Below are 14737 nucleotides of genomic sequence, written 5' to 3' on the forward strand. Positions count from 1 at the left end.
CAACCACAAGCTGTAGATTAGTAATTAACCGAATAAGAACTTTTAACTTTGTGATTGTAATGACGACACATTTTTCAGTAATCATTATTACTACTTGTAATTTCTGATATTTGCACATGCATAGTCAAATCCAAAAATGCAAAGGTTGCTATCAGTGACTATCTAGTCCTTCACAGGACACATTCTTGCAGTTTTACAAATGGGATCAATTAAATGGTTTGACATGGACTTAATTCCGTTTTTTAAAAATTAGCACTATTCTCACTACAAATTTGTAGGAGTTTTAAGCTCATTACAGAAGACATTAATGAGGTTTCAAACTATATACTAAATAATAATTACTGAATGACCTCACTGACTCGGAAAGCAGATGTATGATATGCATCATTTATTTTTCGAAATTGATTGAGAAGTTAATTATTATCCATGATTTTTCCTGGAGGTTTGCCATCTGATAACTACACAGTTCTGACATTTCACAGTTTTACTGTTGACAGTATTAGACTGAATATCATGTCAAAATTGGGGAAAATTGCCAGCAAGCCCATCTTCTTTTTGGGTGGTTTCTGTAAATTCAAGTGTCCTTTTCCACAAGATACTGAATCAAGCTCATTTTTATCCTAAGATAACCACTTGTCACAGAAGTATTTACTCAGGTACAATTTCACGTAAGCATCTGAGAGTTCATTTCTTAATTTTAATTCCTTTTTGGAAAGGGACTACAATGAAATTCATTTGAAATTACACAAAGTGAAACAGGATACAATTCTGGACCCTGATGCTAAATTGAATGGTTCATAGAGAGCTTAAGAATATTTGTGAGTGTCCCAGGTTTTCTCTCTCAGGAAACCCAAGAAGGACCTTAGCCATTTAAAAAGCAAGGAGTCTGACAGCCTGATGAGTAGTCAAATGATGGTCAGCCCGGTTACGCCCAGAAATGGCTGCATTAGGAGCTCCACAGATTTGCCCACAGTACTTCACACCAAGTGGCCTATGAATCGGTGTATCCGGTTCAAAGTTGCTCCTGCAATACCCAATGCTTAATTTTACTATGTCTTTACACCACTGTTTACAATATGATCCGTTTGAGATCTGCACTGAAGATCCCAAATGGATCATTTTGCACATTCATTTGTTCTGTTTTAGTGAAGATGAAGCAATCAAATATTTTGGTAAGATAAGTCAGTACATTCAAATCAGTGCCACTAACAAACTGAGCACAATCCGACAGCATTTTCAAAAACCTGCCTCACTACTTCCAACTCTGATGCCAATCTGAACGTGGTTTTATTCAGGTGAAACATGCATGGTATCTGGCCTGCTTTGTTCAGCTGAGGACCTGGTCTCCACTTTATAACATGGGCATTGAGCTGTCAGCAGGAAACATGCTCCCAGTTTGCCACAGTGAATTGGAATTCAGCCAAACATGATAAACTTACAGCAGCACCTTAAAAACAAGGTAGGGAGTGCAAAAACAAGCTGCATCTCCACAGCGGAAAATACATTACATCTGGAAGCCTTTAAAATGCCCGCCATAAAATATCAGCCATAAAAACATGTTCTAAGCATGCATTCATTTCAAATTCATTTTAATTTATTCTCTTGATGTCTACCTCTTAATTAACCTACCCTCATCTGAAAGGCAGGAACATTAACAATGCAGTCATCTGATTTCTTAACTATGTAATATCTGACCTGAATAATACATACTTCTACCACCAGGAAAATGGTCATACAGGAACCCAACATTAAATTAATGTTCATATTCCACAGTCCATCTTGGCGCAACTGGAAGACGTTTTCAAAAGCTGTTTTTCCCCTTCATGCAGCAGAAGTGTAATGTTTATTAAGTGGTAAGTCAGGTAAATGCTGCTATTGACAATGATAAGTACCATCTCAGACCTTACACTGTTTTGAAGGCAATTACTCTTGGAGGCAGATGCACTGAACAGGACATTGTCATCTGATCATGGAGAAGTCTTACAACTGTGATAAAATTGTTTGGGCAATCAAATCCCCAGCACTTACTCATTGTCAAAAGCATTATTATTTTGAAGCCTGGAGCGGAAAGGTTGGTCTGTTTCCTTCCTGAAGTTAACTATAACACTGCCTTGAGGTCGAGATTAACCGGTTCAGCATAGATAAAGACAATGATTTAGCTTACACAAAGTACACTGCAGATGCTGTGGTCAAATCTACATGTACAAACAAGCTGGAGGAAATCAGCAGGTCGAGCAGCATCCGTTGAAACGAGCAGTTAACATTTCAACGGATGCTGCCCGACCTGCTGAGTTCCTCCAGCTTGTTTGTACAATGATTTAGCTTGACTGGTTCCAGCAGCTCCTTTAAACTTTAGGTGTCTGGTCTTTCTCTAAATGATTTGTTAATATTAATCCAGAACAAGTTCATCAATATATACAAATGCACTCAGGAATAGATCAGAATCAACCTGGAACCAACCCGAGGTTTTTAATCCAGAACCCTGTTTAATAAAGCCATCTGGTTTTCTTCACACCCACTCCCAGTCCCAATGTAGGTGTCAAGTTGAAACAACTATTCCTTTCCCTCCACAAATATTGCCTGACCTGCTGAGTTCCTCCGACACCTTGTTTTTAACTCCAGTTCCCAGCATCTGCAGTCTCTTGTGTCACCAGTTCCCTGGACCTGGACTATAATAACGGGGGTCATCTTCTTTCAAATCATAGCCAATATCATAAATGGAACTGAAAATGTTAATCTATATATTTTAATTTGTGCATTTTATGCTCATCCAAATGAGATATATTTTTACTGGGAAATGAATCAGCTTTGATTTCAGATACCTACATTAATAAATGTTCTTAAAAAATGTACGAGCAGAGTAATGTCACTTAGATAGCCTTTATTTAATCAGTGGTACATTTTTGATGTTACTCAAACCACACATTCAAAGGTTTCTGACTGAAAGTAACCAGTTTTGTCAAACTTTACATAATTGCCCTACACTAGAACTTACTTGAGGATTACTCCAGCACTGGGGTTTCCACACCTTTATTATAGCATGGACCCATTAATCAAGGGGTCTGTGGACCCCAGGTTGGGAACCCTTGCTCCAGTGTAAACTTCTAAGTTTTAACATACATGACCTTCAACGATCAGGAACAAGTGTGATGAAAGCCTATAATGGAAACAGGCAGAGAAGTTTAAGACCTTCCCACCAATTCAAATAAAAATTCCTTTAAGAGGACGGGCAGGACTACAGATACTGGGATCTGGATCAAAGAAAAACAACCTGTCAGAGAAACTCAGTAGGTAGAGTAGCACTATAGGAAGAAAGTAACTGTTATGTTTGGGGTGGACATGCTTCATCAGTTCTTCCAGCAGTTTCCATACAGGTCCTCCCCAGATGCTCAATTTATAAACTCAAGTCCATGGGATTGAGCTCTCATCAATAGTTTTCAAGTCAGAAGTCCGTCATTCTGAAAGAGAACACGGAGAGGATTATATACCCTTCAGCGCCCAACTTTATGGGGGCTTAATAAAAAGCGAAAACTGTCACTCAAATATAGTTTACGTTTAAGTTCGGTCTCTATGAAGTTCCAGCAGTAAAGGGTTTGATTTTAAGTGCGCGTTACTGGACATTTTATAATCAACTGCAATCGAGTTGTAACAAAACATTAAATAGATCACTTGCCGTATTGATTGGCGGGCGTGAGACTGAGTGCTTTGCGCATATCCTGTGCGCACGGAAAATTGTGTTTACAATTCGATAAAGACTCCGTGCGGGAGGAACGCACTTATGTAATGCTGAGTCTCTGCAGGTGTTCCTCCTGAGAGATTCGCGGGTTGCTCAAGAAAAATACGGCATAAAGTTTCCACTAGTGGTCAGAGAAAACTCGGAGCTGCTGCTTTTACCACGAAGTTTTCGTTGGAGTTTGTTGAGCGGTTTAATTTTCATTGGCTTTTACTTAGGGAAGGCTGCCTTTCAGGTTTTGGGCTGGGCCCGGTGGTACAGGTTCAAGGAAGTCTGCGTCTGCGAGAAAAACAGAGCTCTCCCTATCTGACTTTACTCACGTTCAGAGAATTTCATTCTTTCTGAAGATAACTTGATGGGAGTTTAATACATCAGTCTTAATGACTGAACACAGCCTAAATTCTACAACTGAGGATGAACAGAAGACTACAAGAACTCATAATAAAAAAGATAATAAAATTATTAATTTCAAGTAAGTATCATTTTTACTCCAAAACATACTATTTTTGATGTTGTTTCTGAGGTCTAAATTGTGTATCCACAAACGTCTGATTTTGAACCTTGGTGTTCTGTTTCAGCCTAGGGTTTGTAATGTGTACAGTGTACAGTCAGCTGTGCATTTAAGTGAATATTTTTGAAATAGTGATTTGTGTTTATAAATCAAAGTCAAGTTTATTGTTATATTAAGTTTCTAATAAGCAGTTACTCAACTTCAGTTGCCCTATCGCTGAACGGTTCTGACAACTATAGACATAGTTTCAAGGACTCTTCATCTCATGTTCTTGATATGTGTATTTATTTATTTATTTATTTATTATTTTCTCTTTTGTATTTGCACAGTTTGTTGTCCTTTTCCTCATGGGTTGTTTGTCCTGTTGGGTGCAGTTTTTCATTGATTCTATTGTGTTTCTTGGATTTACTGAGTATGGAAAATGGATCTCAGGGCTGTACATGGTGACATGTATGTACTTTGATAATAAATTTACTTTGAGCTTTAAGGTACTATTCATTCACAGCTTTCCCAAAGAAATATTATAGATGCCCTTGAAGTCCTCAACTTGGAACTTCTCTAGTCCAGAAACCGCAGACTGGGGGACATTGTCAAGCCTAGTCTGACCTCTGGACTGGAGTTTAAATTTGACTTGGTTGTAATGGGTTTTAGTCTGTTACTATAACAAAGACCAAATATGTTGCTCCGCTGGATAACGGTCTTGGTGACCACATGTCCGCTGCTGTGAAATGTGGGTGTGTTATTGGTTGACACTATTATGTAATTGCATGATACACGGGTATATTAATGATGAGTGCATTTCTGGCTGATAGTAACAGCAATTTCAAAGAGCCTTCTTTAAAGATGGCGAATGACCTGACTCCAGGTTTTAATCTTGTTAGAGAGGGATCAGTGGAAGTGAACTTCAGGGAGTCTCAAATAAAGATGTATTTTCAAAACTATTTTATTGATTTGCAAATACAATCCTAACTTTGTCACTATTCACAAGCAAAGCTTTATTCCATCTGTTTACAAGATTTATACCACCTGGATGACATTCCTTACAATATCCTTTCAGACTTGTGTTTGGAATATATATGCATGTCCCTCTGTGTGAATATGAGAAGACCTCAAACTGTGGCCTTTTCCTGTAGGGCCTTTGTTATGGCTGCACCAAACTTGAAAGCATCTCTCAAGATTCAATCCTGTGCCTTTAGTATTTACCACTCTGCAACATTGGATGTGGACAGCTTGCACTGGAAACCAATCAGGTTTTGGGCAGATCCAAGCGCATTAATCGTTTAGTTTTTGATCTTTCAGCCAAAGCTAATATTTGTCTTATTGCATGACCTGGGTCATACAGCACCGACTCTTATTGTGTAGTTATACATTAACATAAATTATAAGGTTTTCCTGATCTCCTTGGCAAACATGTGTTCCAGAAGGAAATTCAGTGGATTCCAGTTAGTTGGGGTACATCAGGACCAGTATATTTTGGCCCAAGTAGCTGAAGTTTCTTTGAAATAGATTTTAACAACAAACTAACATTTAACTGAGTAATAAATCATGCATTTAAATGAAGTACAGAGCAAATTAGAACACTACTACAGTACTATAAAACTACGTATTAGTTCGTAATAGTTATCAACAGAGGAATTAGTTCAGTGAATGCTGCCATGTTCTTTTGCTTGTAAATGAACAAAATCTGCCCAGGCAAGTAATGGGCTGCTTTCTTGTAGTGCTTTTGATGATTACATCCTTCAAATCTTCATTTTCATTGTAACATTCAAGATGATTGTCAATTCCTTCAAATTCATCATAGTTTCTAACTTGTTGAAGTAGTGAAATTGTTACATTTTCACTCTTGGCCTGTTCTGGTATCTCTAAGTCTGAATGCTTGAAACAGTAGTGAGCAAAACGGTTTTGAATTGATTTATGGCACGCTTCTCACGGTTACTGTTTTTTAAACACAAAAACATGTAACTGATACTATTTTAAAAACTTCACTCTAAGCGTGCTGTGGTGTCAAGTGTCCACACAAGTGCATGCAATTGATGCTGGTTATAAACAGACAACAATCTCCTGTCCCAATTAACTAGCATAGTGTCCCAAATATATGAAGGGAATCCCAGAAGTTTTCTCAATTAGTTTTCGTCCTTTAAGAGTTGTTCCAAATAAGCGGGTGCCCCAATTAACTGGAATCCACTGTGACTGAGACTATAAGACATAGGAGCTGAATTAGGTAATTCAGCCCATTGAGTCCACTCCGCCATTCCATCATGTCTGATCTTGGATCCCATTCAACCCCATACTGCTGCCCTTTCACCATATCCCTTGAAGACCCGACCAATCAGGAATCTATCAACTTGTGCTCTGAATATACCCACGGAACTGGCCTCCACCACAGTCTGTGGCAGAGCATTCCACAGATTCACCAGTCTTTGGCTAAAACATTCCTTATTTCCATCCGAAAAGTTTGCCCTTTAATTTTGAGGCTGTACCCTCTAGTTCTGGATGCTCCCACCAGAGGAAACATCCTCTCCACATTCACCTTATCTAGTCCTTTCAACATTTGGTAGGTTTTAGAGATCCCCATGCATTCTTCCATTGAGTATGGGCCCAAAGCTGTCAAATTTTAACCCCTTCAATCCTGAAATCATCATCGTGAACCTCCTCTGGACACTCTCCAATGACAACACATCCTTTCCGCAATATGGGGCCCAAAACTGTTGGTAATAGTCCAAGTGTGGCCTGATTAGTGTCTTATAAAGCTTCAGCATTATTTTATATTTTTTCCCTTGAAATAAATGACAACATTGCATTTGCCTTCCTTACCACAGACTCAGCCTGTGAATGAATCATCTGGGAGTCTTGAACAAGGACATCTAAGTCCCTTTGCACCTCTGATGTTTGATTTTTCTCCCTATTTAGACAATAGTATGCACTATTGTTCCTTTTACCAAAATGCATTATCATACATTTCCTAACGCTGTGTTCCATCTGCCACTTTTGCCCATTCTTTGCATCAACAGCAAACTTTGCCACAAACCCATCAATTCCAGAATCATTGACAAACAATGTTAAAAGTAACGGTCCCAAAACTGACCTCTGAGACACCTGTAGTCACTGGCAGCCAACAAAAAAAGTCCTCCTTTATTCCACTTGCTGTCTCCTGCCTGTCAGCCACTTCTCTATCCATGTAAGCATATTTTCTGCAACACCATAGGATTTTATCTTGTTAAGCAGCCTCACATGAGGCACCCTAGCAAATGCCTTCTGAAAATCTTAAGTAAACGACATCCACTGCCTCTCTTGTCCACCCTGCTTGTTAATTTCTCGAAGAATTCTAACCGATTAGTCAGGAAAGATTTCCCTTGACAGAAACCATGCTGACTTATATTATCATTAGTCCCCAAGTACCCCGAAACCTCATCCTTAGTAATAGACTTCAACACTTCCCCAATCACTGAGGTTAGGCTAACTGGTCTATAATTTCCCCCTTTGTCTTCCTCCCTTCATAAAGGGTGGAGTGACATTTGCAAATATCCAGTCCTCCGGGACCATACTAGAATCAACTGATTCATGAAAGATCATGACCAATGCATCCATTATCTCTTCAGCAACCTCTTTCAGGAGTCTGGGATGTAGTCCATCCTTTCCAAGTGACTTGCGACCTTTCAGTTCGCTTAGGACTTTTTCCTTTGTAATAGCAATGGTATTCACTCCTGCTCCCTGCTACTCACGGACCTCTGGCATACAGTTAGTGTCTTCCACAGCAAAGACTAAAGCAAACTACTTATTTAGTTCATCTGCCATTTCTTTATGCCCCATTACTACCTCACCAGAATCATTTTCCAGTGGCCCAATATCAACTCTCACCTCCCTTTTATTCTTCATATAACTGAAAAAAAAACTTCTAGTATCCTGCTTTATATTATCAGCATTTGCTTAGATATTTCATCTTTTCCCTTAAAGGGTTTTAATTGCCTTTTGTTGGATTTTAAAAGCTTCCCAGTCACCCAACTTCCCACTCACTTTTGTGACGTTATATGTCCTTTCCTTGTCTTTTATGCAGTCCTTAACTTCCCTTGTCAGCCGCGGTTGCCTAGTCCTGCCATTTGAGAACTACTACTCCTGTGGGACATGTCAATCCTGCGCCTTGTGAACTTTTCCCAGAATCTTCAGCCACATCTGTTCTGTCATCAGTCCCACCAGTACCTCCCTCCAATCCACCTGGACAAGTTCCTTTTTTATGCCTCTGTAATTCCCTGTATTCCATTGCAATACTGATGCATGTGACTTGTGCTTCTCCCTCTCAAATTGCAGTATGAATTCAATCATGTTATGATCACTACCTCCTAAGGATTCCTTTACTTTAAGTTGACAATATATTAAGATCTGGGTCATTACACAACATCCAATCTAAGATGGCCTTTTCCCTTTTAGGCTGTATAAAAAAAAGCCATCTCATAGGCATTCAACAAATCCCCTCTCTTGCGACCTGACACCAACCTGATTTTCCCAATCGCCTTGCATATTGAAGTCCCCCATTACAATTGTGACTTTATTCTTTTTACATGCCCTTTCCAGCTCCCTTTGCAATCTCAACCCCACATCTTGGCCTCCATTTTGAGGCCTATATATGTTTCTCATGATGTGTTTTTTTTTTACTTTTGCAGTTTCTTAACTCCACCTACAAAATTCAACATTTTCTGACCCCATGTTACCTCTTTCTATGGATGTAATTCCATCTGTTGCCAATAGAGCCACAGTAGCTGTGTGCCAGAGGAGCAGGAGTGTGTGCCATTGCCATTACAAAGGAAAAAGTGCTAGGCAAAAAAGATAAAGAAAAGCAATGTGCTGCAGATGATGGAAATTAAGAAAAAAACATTCTGGCAGTAATTGAGAGTTAATGGTACAGGTTGGTAACCATTCATCAGTTCTGATGAAATGATATCCTACTTTTTATTTCACCATATTCTCAATCCCCCACCCCCCCCTTGTCATTCATGGAGCCCTGGCTTCTCCTGATGTGGAAATGTGTTGATCCTGTCCTGTAATCTCCTTTAAGATCCCCCCTTTTTTTTCGCTCCTGCCATTTTTATAGTCAATTTTTAGTTGCAATACACCTTGGCTGGATCCCTATTTTATCCTGTTGGAGTTATCCCACTTCCAGTTTGAAGATTGTATTTTGGTTTTTTGTTGCATTTCTCCATTACCATTCTAAATTTGATCATATGATGATCACTGCCATCCAAGTGATTTCTCGTGTGCACTTGACCAACCTCATTCCCTAATGGCAGAATCTGCAATGCAACATCAGCTGGACCAAGAACAGGTTGGTAAGCACATTCTCCTGAACATATTTCGGAAATTCCTTCTTGTCCTTTCCCTTCACTCAGACAATATTGCAATCAAAATTTATGTAATTATAATCTCTAAAATTGCCACTCCTTTTTTTTTCCTTGTTCTCTCCAGGCTGTGATATAACCATGATCTAAATGTTAACTGAACCCCTTGGCACTTCCCCTTTTTCCCACATTCCACTGTGAGCCAACTCCATCGCGTTATGCTCTGACCACCTGATGGAGACTATTATTTTGATTTTCTAAATTCTTAAGATTAGGTAAAGATGCAGGTTAGCCTTATTTGTTACATGTACATTGAAGCACGCAGTGAAATGCATTATTTGGATAAAATCAAGTCAGCGATGAGTGTTGCCACTCTTCACACTACACACTCACCCTAACCTTATGTCTTTGGCATGTGGGAGAAAACCAGGGTGAATCTCCAGTCTTAGAGCTGGTACTGTGAAGAGTTGTGATAACTGTAGTGTAGGCCTCTGTTAGTCTCGATAGACCATGGATTTGCGCCTGGGCAAGGCCGGCAGTTGCCCATGTTGCAGCTCTCCCTTCTCCACGCCACAGATGTTGTCCAAGGGAAGGGCATTAGGACCCATACAGTTTAGCACCAGTGTTGTCGCAGAGCAATGTGTGGTTAAGTGCCTTGCTCAAGGACAGACACACAGCCTCAGCCAAGGCTTGAACTAGCGACCTTCAGATAACTAGACGAACACCTTAACCACTTAGCCACATGCCAACACTGTGATAACTACTACACCACTGTGCCATTCCTTTTACATGGACAGCAGCTGATGGTAACATTTCAAATGCACCTGAAATTAAATATAAAATGTACATAAAAACCTATATAGTTATATTTACAAGTGCTTTTAAGTTTAAATCCCTACCTCAAAGTGTATTTCTCAAAGATCACAATACATTTTCTTAGAACTCATTGTGAATAGCTTTACTTACACTGGTACAGAAGTTCTTTACATGTCTCATTTTATTGTGAATAGCATGGGAATTTGTTGTTTGTTAGATGTGGCTTTACACAATACCAAGTACTGATCGAAGGTTAAGTAAATTCTCTGAGTCAATGTTATGATTGCTTACTAAGTTGTTTATTTAGGAACAAAGGGAAAAATGTGATTGTGGCATATGGAACTGCACATGTTGTTTGGCAGGGGGAAAAGCTTCAATTAGGATTTCATTTAGGACCTTTTCATAAGATGAGAAACAGGAAAACACTGTCTGGGAATGGACATGTAGGTTTTCATTGTCACTGGGTTGTAGATTGCATCTAACTACACTGTTTCAGTAGTTCTTTCATTACATAAACCAGGATGATTCGACAAGATCTACTGGCACTTTTGACAATTACTAGAAATAGCAACTTTGCCAATGATGCCCACATTCTGGCAATTAATCAAAAAAATCTTGTTGTGTAAATTAAAATTGTAAGAAACTAACAAATCCAATTACTCCACGACTGTACAAGTTAAAACCCCACTAAGGCGACAGGGGGCATTGAGAATAGAATCAGCAGTAGTGGCACTCTATAATAATGATAGAAATCCTTCAGGTTCTACTACTATTCATTGACCTAGAGAAGATCGAACTTTTGAAGGAATTTGTAAAAAAAAATTATTGACTACATCCTTTCAACATTATTACAACTTTTCAAGAAGTTGAATAAATATTTGAAAAGGTGTGTGTGTGTGTGTGTACACATACATAAATATAATACTATCTTTTCTGGATGACTTTTTTTAAAAAAAATTATAGAGATGCAGTGCAGAACAGGCCCCTTGATCCATTTGTCCATGCCAAACATCAACCACCTATTTACACAAATCCTGCATTAATTCCATTTGCTAAATCACCCCACATTCTTATTGTCTCCCCTGATTCACTTGCACGAAGGCCAGTTTATAGTGGCCTGATGATGTGTATTGGAATGTAGGAGACACCCAGAGTGAACAGAGAGGGTAGGTATTGAACCTAGACCTCTGGTGCTGTGAGACAGCAGCTCTTCTGGCTGTGCAACTGTGTCACACGTTAAGCAACCATTAAAACGTCAATATAAATTATGGTCAGCTGCACTTGCTTTTTTTGTTTATTTGCCATTTTGGGTGAACCTGAGTTTACATAGACGTTGTATTCAAAACATGTCCCAAAAACATTTCCCAATCTTTGAATTGTAAATACTATCACTAGGTACTGATAAGGTCTTGTTGATGCAACAATAGTTGGATTGATGCACTGCCGTTCTACTAGATGGATATTCTGCCAAGAACCTGAGCTGATCTCATAACAGTTACTAACACTCTTTATATTTAAAAGGAAGACTACCTTAATTTGTGAATCAAATTGAATCTAAAAGTACCTCATTTGAAGTAGTCATTTTATCCCATCATTCAAAATAGAAACATAGAAAGCCTACAGCACAATACAGGCCCTCTGGCCCACAAAGTTGTGCCGAACATGTCCCTACCTTAGAAATTACTAGACTTTCCCATAGCCCTCTATTTTTCGAAGCTCCATGTACCTATCCAAAAGTCTCTTAAAAGACCCTATCGTATTTGCCTCCACCACTGTTGCCGGCAGCCCATTCCATGCACTCACCACTCTCTGAGTAAAAAAACTTACCCCTGACATCTCCTCTACACCTACTCGCCAGCACTTTAAACCTGTGTCTTCTTGTGGCAACCATTTCAGCCCTGGGAAAAAGCCTCTGACTATCCACACAATCAATGCCTTTCATCATCTTATACACCTCTCATCCTTCATCGCTCCAAGGAGAAAAGGCCGAGTTCACTCAACCTGTTTTTATAAGGCATGCTCCCCAATCCAGGCAACGTCCTTGTAAATCTCCTTTGTACCTTTTCTATGGCTTCCACATCCTTCCTGTAGTTAGGCAACCAGAACTGAGCACAGTACTCCAAGTGGGGTCTGACCAAGGTCCTATAAAGCTGCAACATTACCTCATGGCTCCGAAATTCAATTTCACGATTAATGAAGGCCAATGCATTGTATGCCTTCTTAACCACAGCGTCAAGCTGCACAGAGGCTTTGAGAATCCTATGGACTTGGACCCCCAAGATCCCTCTGATCCTCCACACTGCCAAGAGTTTTAACATTAATAGTATATTCTGCCATCATATTTGACCTACCAAAATGAATCACTTCACACTTATCTGGATTGAACTCCATCTGCCACTTCTCAGCCCAATTTTGCATCCTATCAATGTCCTGCTGTAACCTCTGACAGCCCTCCACACTATCCACAATATCTCCAACCTTTGTATCATCAGCAAATAACAAATAGCTTGCTCAGAAAGAACTTTTACAATACGCAATTGCCAAAGCACAGCAAGTATGGTTTGATGACCTTTAGTTATCAGTCCTTAGCACTTCAGCAGAGGTGCCAAAGAATATCGTTGTTGAATAGGCTTGTTCAAAGTAATCACACTGAAGTTGTCTTTGGCCATTCTCCAAAGATCTATTTTATGGCTTCTTCAGCAATACAGTCACCTTTGATTTGGTAATACTGTGAGATCAGATGAAACTATAATCTCCACGTTAATATTTGTACGGTTGTAATCACTAGTACCAGAAAACATTGTAGTACTTAGATATATAAAACATTGTTCCCTAGGCTTTTTCTCATTGTGAAATAGTATTTGACTAGACATAGCATTAAGATGACCTGATAAAACCTAGAGAACAGGAATTGAGAGTTCTCTTCACAGGCTTAAGTCATATCTACAATAAAAGATGTTGGTTTTGGTTATTGGAAGCCAGACTTCTTGTATTCCTGGATATCACTAGTACTCCTCTAAGCATTGTCATAAGTGTGGTTCTTTTCCATTCACCTTCCCTTTGTCAGTTGTTAGAGCCAGTGATTATTGCAGATTAGACAATGGTCAGTTTTGTTCATATTTCCAGATAAGGAAGCAGTCCCTGCCAGCATACAATAGGCTAGTAATTGGCAATGGCACACGTCGGTGACAGCAGTTGCCAATAGGACAGTGTGAGACCATCCGCCTTTAAACTTCCATGCCATTACCTGATCTTCACACAATTACTGTGACTCTGACTAGAGAGGTAGCGGATTATTCTGCGGGGAGTGAATCCCCAGTTGATATTTGACTACATATGAGCACTTTAATGACTGACGTACTCTTCATTTGCCTGGATGGGTCCAACTACAACCATGCATTTACTGTCTCCATCCCATTGCAATGTGTGCAATCTACAAAATGCTCTACAGAAACACAAATCTGCAACTCCGGCCATCTAGAGCCTGAGTAATTGGGTGAAAACTCAATGCATAACCTTCAAGGCTCTGGACCAAGAACTGTGAAGTGGACAAAAATTTAATACCACGCTTGCTCTGTCTGATTATGACGGGCAGAATGGTTTTCTGTGCTGTAAATTCCCGTGAGGGGGGGAAGCAGGCAGATTAGAATATCGCCATTGAGAAAGTTCCCCGAAATCTTCATATTTAAAACGTACTCTACACTAGCAGCATTGGAGACCATCTTCGCCATACAAGAAACAGCAGTTTAAGGAGGCAGTCTGCAGCCCTTCCTGAAGGACCATTTGATGTTTGGTGTCATGCCAGTCATGCTCCCATCACATGTGCCCAATCCCATAAGGCTTGACCCATACACAAATTGAGTGTTTGCTCCTGAAAAGTAACATGTATGGTGAGTGGCAATAAGCAACTGATCAGATAATTTTCAGTCTCTTCATTGCTGCAGTCAGAAATACCCATCTACTTCAAAAGGGCAAAAAACATACCAGTTCCCAATGAGAGCAGGGCGAGCTGCCTTAACAATTATCGTCCTGTAACACTCACATCCACAGTGATTAAGTGCTTGGAAAGGTTGGTTATGGCTAGAATTAAGTCCTGTCTCAGCAAGGATCTGGACTCATTGCAATTACTCCATCACCAGAATAGGCCTACAGCAGATGCAATCTCATTGGCTCTTCACGTGACCTTGGATCACCTGGACTTGTGTCAGAATGCTGTCTGTTGACTACAGCTCAGTGTTTAACATAACCATTTCCACATTTCTGATCGAAAAGCTCCAAACCTAGGCCTTTGTACCTTCCTCAAACAATGGATCCTCTGCTTTTTCACCAGAAGACCACAGTCTGTGT

General features: G+C 39.7%; 1 protein-coding gene across 2 annotated transcripts in view; it reads left to right on the forward strand.

The window, feature by feature from the left end:
* LOC132394037 (GRAM domain-containing protein 2B) overlaps positions 1-14737 on the forward strand; it is a 103623-nt gene that overhangs the window by 39515 nt on the left and 49371 nt on the right. The window contains exon 1 of one of the 2 annotated variants that reach the window (XM_059969686.1): positions 3735-4205. The exons of the other annotated variant lie outside the window; for it this stretch is intronic. Coding sequence (XP_059825669.1) covers positions 4114-4205 — 92 coding nt within the window. The 5' untranslated portion in view covers positions 3735-4113. Of the gene's footprint in view, positions 1-3734; positions 4206-14737 lie in introns of those variants that run through there. 2 annotated transcript variants of the gene reach the window in all.

This window comes from Hypanus sabinus, chromosome 5 (assembly GCF_030144855.1).
Source record: "Hypanus sabinus isolate sHypSab1 chromosome 5, sHypSab1.hap1, whole genome shotgun sequence".
In the NCBI taxonomy this organism is placed as follows: Eukaryota; Metazoa; Chordata; class Chondrichthyes; order Myliobatiformes; family Dasyatidae; genus Hypanus; species Hypanus sabinus.